This window comes from Solanum lycopersicum, chromosome 2 (genome assembly GCF_036512215.1).
Source record: "Solanum lycopersicum chromosome 2, SLM_r2.1".
Lineage (NCBI taxonomy): Eukaryota > Viridiplantae > Streptophyta > Magnoliopsida > Solanales > Solanaceae > Solanum > Solanum lycopersicum.
Genome location: NC_090801.1, coordinates 55,902,722 through 55,908,721, shown reverse-complemented (window position 1 = coordinate 55,908,721; position 6,000 = coordinate 55,902,722). Strand labels below are relative to the sequence as shown.

Sequence of the window (6,000 nt, the reverse complement as noted above, 5' to 3'; positions counted from 1 at the left end):
TATTTGAGAAATATCATTACAATCAATAATTAAAAAAATATGATTTAAAGCAAAAAAAAGATTCAAAAAATAAATTAAAAATACCCAGACCTACGTTTTTACACTCAAGAATTATGTTTTTATGCTCGAGACTTACCCTCAAATTTTAGAACTTACTTCATATAAATTTACACCCTAAAACATTTTTAATAGGCCTCACACCAAAATTCATCCTGAGACTCACCTTGTTCCGAACACGTCATTAACTCATAGTTGTAGACTAGTAGTTACAGTTGCATAAAAAATCTTTAATATAAATTATAATACCAACAGAAATATACCTTTCTTGAGTGTTTAATATATGCGTCTCACCCGACAAGAAATCACGCGCATTCTTTATGGGTTATAGAACTTGACAAACTGGCTACCTTCCTCCCGCACTGCATTTATATCACACTCAATTCACCACCATACAACAACAGTATATCTCATCTGCTTCTCTTAACTTTTTTTTTTTTTTTTCAATTCAAAATTTTATAATGAGGCAAAATTTTCTAGTTGTTGTTCTCACATTCATCGTCGTAGTATTATCGTCGTCTCGATCCAATTGCAGAGAGCTTCGTCCGGCGGAGCACGGATTGGCGACGACGGAGAATCAAAACTCAGATTCCAGTACTACAAACGATGAAATTCCGGAGATGATGTCGTTCTTCGGCGGTAATGGCGGCCGGCGGGATACTAAGCCGCCGGTAGCTAAGCCGATGGCGGAGAACGTGACGTGGATCGGCGGCGAGAGAGGAGGAATATCAGTTCATCACAACAGTAGAGATCATGTGAGGGATGTGTTGCTGATTTCCAGTTTGGTTTGTGGAGCTACCGGCGTCGTTTTGCTTGCCGTTTCAGTGTTTGTTTGTGTCGTTTTGAGGTTTCGGAAGGAGAAATCGGTGGAAAATGGAAAAGAAACGACGCCGTTGGGTACGCCAGTAGATGACGTTGTTCTCGCTCAGAAAGGAACTTAACTATCCTGCTTCGAAAATCGAAAATTACTCGAATGGTAAACATTTTTCACCTATAATTAATTATTACGAATTCGAGTCACTATCGAGCAAAGAGATAAAAAGCTCGCAGGGAAGAGATAAAAAAAACTTACAGTGGTCCATTTTCAATGTTTTTGTAGCACCTTTTTAATATTCTTCTTTCTTTTTGTTATTCTGTATGTATAGCCGGAGTATATATTTATCATTTTTTTTATCTTTGGCTTTTATGCGCGATACAAATTTTTTTTTATATATTAACAATAAGGTAATAAAAATGGTAGGCAATCTATCATAGATTAAAAAAACTACAGCGATAATGCAAAAATTCTACCAGATTTAAAGGCCAATACAAATGCAATTTGGTGAATTTAACCAACGAAATTATATATGTATTGTACAAATTTGATTTTTTTTTAGCACATTCTATAATGAACAATTAGAACATAAAAATGTGATTAAATTGGTTTTAGTTACTCTTTGAGGCGGGGTAGAAGAGGGGAAGGGGGTCGATGCAAGTTCTTTCCTTGTGAATTAGATAAGAATATATTGATAATACGTTTTTTAAAAAATTGACTATTGACTCTTTTCTAAAAAAATCACTCAATTTTGAATTTTAATTCAAAACTCATTTAAGTAGTGATTTTTTTTACAAAATCCCTCAACTTTATTTTTTTAATTTAAAAGTCATTCAACTATGATTTTTTTTTTTGAAAAATTACTCAACTTGTATAATTATTTTTTTAAAATTAAAATTTACTTGCATCAAATTTTTATTTCTAACTAAAATTGTAAAAAGATGACTCACTTGCTTGACTTGATCCACTCAATATATAATAGTGGTCTGTTTATTTTACCTTTTCCCCCAAATATAATAGTTAGGATTAATTATTTTAAGAACTTTTAAATTCCATGAGTTTTATGATTATTTTCTACATGTTTAACACGTATTTATAGGAACAGCGTTCCAGTTTGAAAACAAAATTAATAGTATATTGACGGTGATATTGGATATCTTTAAGCATAGTATAATTGGCGCGGTACAAATGGATACTTTTTTATTCAATTTTTTTTCTTATGAATAAAAATTTGATCAAAGTAAATTTTAATCAAAAAAGTTGATTGAATAGGTCGAGTGAATATGTAAGTAAAATGTTCATAGTTGATTGTTTTTCTAAGTAAAACACTTAAAATTGAATGACTTATGAGTTAAAATTCAAAGTTGAGTGACTTTTTTAGAAAAAATTTTTATAGTTTAGTGACTTTCTTAGAAAAAAATTCATGGTTGAGTGATGTTTGAGTGACTTTTAGAGACAAAATTGAATAACTTTTTGAGAAAAGAATTCATAGTTGAATGACCATATGAAATAATAACTTTAAGTTAGACATATTCTGAAAATGTATTTCTTACTTTCGATTCTTTCATATTTAACAATTACTAAAGTGCACCATTCTCATTTATCATTACTAGGTCTTACTCAATACTTTTATTATTAAGAAAAAATAATTATATATGTGGAATTCTACATGAAGTGTTCTCAATTCAAATTGAGATTCTATAAGATGCGTTTTATTTCAATTAGAAATTCTCTAGAAAAGACATCAGGAAAATTTCGCAAATTCATGAAATGTATATTCACAAAGATGAGATCAAAATATGTGAGTCTTTCTTGATAATCAAATACTTCAAGAATATCCATAAATCCTTTCATGGAAGATAAAGTAGTCCAAATTATCCTAGTTTGAGAAATACATCACAACAATATTCAAATTATAGAAATCAAGCTCAAATCATTCAAGTTCGGAAAATATGTCACTACGACCCTCGAATCATAGATAAATCTTATGAGAAAAGAATCAAGAAGGAATAGAATTGTACCACACTATTTATCAATACAATTATGTTTCTTCATGTTTATTTATGGTTGCAATTTATTTACCATGTAAATTTATAGTGGGTGTTTGAATTGACTCATTATTAGGGACTTGTGACTTTTCAGCTCTTCTTTAGTTTTAGATGTATTTCAAAAAACACAAAAAACACTTTTTTAGACTACAACTAACACCTTATGTCAAAAATTAGACTTGGGCCGACCCTGCTAAACCAATTGTTAATTGCTCATGGTAGCCACACCAAGTCAAGATAACAAACAAATATATCTAGACTTAAAAATAAGCCCTTGATAGGCAAGACCTTGTTAAGAACTCTACAAAGAAAACAATAACTCTTTACAGTTATATAAAGCAATATTCAACAAGCACACAAGTCATTTTGGGCCGTCAAGTCCAACATGATGTCTAGTGATGTATAAATGCTATGCAAGCCGTCAAAGTCATCACAATCTCTATGTAGAAGTTTAAAACATGTACATCAAATAACTAACTATCAAACTTCAGCCAACAAGTAAACAAAATCAACATGGCCAAAAACATGTCTAACAAGCCAACATACTAATCTTCAAACCTCTATGAATACAATACTTGGGCGGGACAGGGCTAACCAGTAAAAAAAATCAACATGGCCAATAACATGTCTAACAAGCCAACATACTAATCTTCAAGTCTCCATGAATACAATACTTGGGCGGGGCAGGCCTCGACCTACCCAAAATTTATTAACAGAGCAAGTCTTTGGGACCCTAACAACTCATAGAAGAAAGATTTTGAATAGGCAGTTGCGTACTCAGCAGGACTCTATGGTCGTCGTGCACGACCTGTAACCATGAATACAGCGCCCCCACGCAAGAGTGTTAGTATAGATGTGATAAAAAAATTAAATTGAGAGAATGGTCCATGGGTGGGGTGGGGTTGGAGGGCATAGTATAGATGTGATAATTCCATTCTTTCAGTACAATTAGATTGTGAGCCAAAGCCTCCTGTCCAATCATTAAATTGAGCAATCTTAATCATATGATTAAGTTCTTCCATGGCTAACAAAAATAGAAAAGGAGATGTTGGATCAAAACAGAAAATTTCACACAGGAATGCAAAATCTCCTACACCCCTAAATATTGGTCCACAAAGACAACAAATTTGGTACATCATTAACAGGGTATAGAAAACTCTTGGACCAATTAACATTTAATTCAGACACAACTTTAAAGATGGTTTGATCTGCAACTTCATAAAAAATTAAAGAATCATGGCTCATGGGTGTGTGTGTTGGGGGGACACAATAGATGTGATAATTCCATTCCTTCAGTACTATTAGATTGAGAGTCAAAGCCCCTTATCCAATCATTAGATTGAGCAATCTTAATCATATGAGTTCTTCCTTTGCTAATAAAATAGAAAAGGAGATATTGGATCAAAACAGAAAATTTTACACTAGAAATGCAAAATCTCATGCACCCCCAAATATTGGTCCACCAAAGACGAACTAATTTGGTACATCATTAACAGGGTACATGAAACTCTTGGACCATTTAACATGTAATTTAAACACAACTTTAAAGATGGTAAGAATGGCTCTAAGATGTCTGATCTGGTCTACTTCAGTTCCATAAAAAATTAAAGAATCTTGGCCTATTGGGGCGAGGGCGGGGGCATACAATAGATGTGATAATTTCATTCCTTCAGTACCATTAGATTTAGAGCCAACGCCCCTTTAAAACCTAGATGCCTCTCTCAGTGCCACTCCCATTTCTTCTAAACCTAGATGCCTCTCTCAGTCCCACTCCCGTTTCTTCTAAACCTAGATGTCTCTTAGTGCCACTCCTGTTTCTTCTAAACCTAGATGCCTCTCTCAGTGCCACTCCCATTTCTTCTAAACCTAGATGCCTCTCTCAGTCCCACTCCCGTTTCTTCTAAACCTAGATGCCTCTCAGTGCCACTCTCGTTTCTTCTAAACCTAGATGCCTTTCTCAGTCCCACTCCCGTTTCTTCTAAACCTAGATGCCTCTCTCAGTCCCACTCCCATTTATTCTAAACCTAGATGTCTCTCAGTGCCACTCCCGTTTCTTCTAAACCTAGATGCCTCTCTCAGTCCCACTCTCATTTCTTTTTAGAGAATTGTTCAAAATTTAAGTCAAATTTGAACTAAATGTGATTGAATTTTTTTTTTAAAAAAACTAATTGCCTTTCAAATAAGTAGTTGTAGTCACTACACAATCTAATTCTAATAAACTTATTAATCATGATTTACAGCCTTTTAAATGATTATATTCTAATTAAACTATTAATCATGATTCAGATATGAGAGAATCAGGGTAAAGTACAGCTGTTTTTGGAGTTTCAGTTTCTCAGTAATCTACAAGTACAACCTAAAGAAAGCTATTTCTGGAATTTCCACCTCGGAAGCACCACAACCATTGGATGACTTTTTCATCTATTCGTACATATGTTGTCACATCACTCTTTTTTTTAACCCTTTGTTTTTTGTTATAAATAAAATTATTACTACTATTATTTAGAGATGTCAATATGGGCTAGCCCACCCCTATCGGACTAACTTATTCGGGCTTTGACATTTTAAGGGTCAGATCGGACTAGCCCATTTTTTTGTGTGCGCTAGAAAATGGTCGGCCCAACCCATAAGTACGTGGGCTACAGGCTTGTCGGGCCAACCCATTTTTTAAAAAATTATATTTTTTTATACAGGTATTAATTTAATTTATAAATTATAATTTAAAAATATTATCATAAATATTGACAAAACAATATTACATGATTTTAATGTTACTACTTATTAATTAAATTCACAAATAAAATTGTCTTTATAAAATATTGGCAAAATGGTCTGGTGGACCCTTGCGCTTGTATGCATTTGTATTATGAACCCTTCTCCTTACTTCTTTGTCATCTGGACACCTGAACCCGTCTAAACTAAATCAGTTGAACCCTTTCAACACATTGTGACTCTCAATCGCGCTGATGTCACACTCCATATCAGATAAGATTTGCCACTTCATCTTTTTATCCTGTTTATAATAATATATTTTTTGACAAAAGAAAAATAAAATTTGATGCAATTTTGACAAATTGAATT

At 33.1% G+C, this 6,000-nt stretch overlaps 1 protein-coding gene across 1 annotated transcript; it reads left to right on the top strand.

Annotated features, from left to right (window-relative positions):
* Positions 1–518: 518 nt before the first annotated feature.
* LOC138342167 (uncharacterized) lies at positions 519–998 on the top strand. The gene has a single exon (XM_069294371.1). The coding sequence runs from the start codon at positions 519–521 to the stop codon at positions 996–998; it is 480 nt and encodes a 159-aa protein (XP_069150472.1).
* Positions 999–6,000: the final 5,002 nt, after the last annotated feature.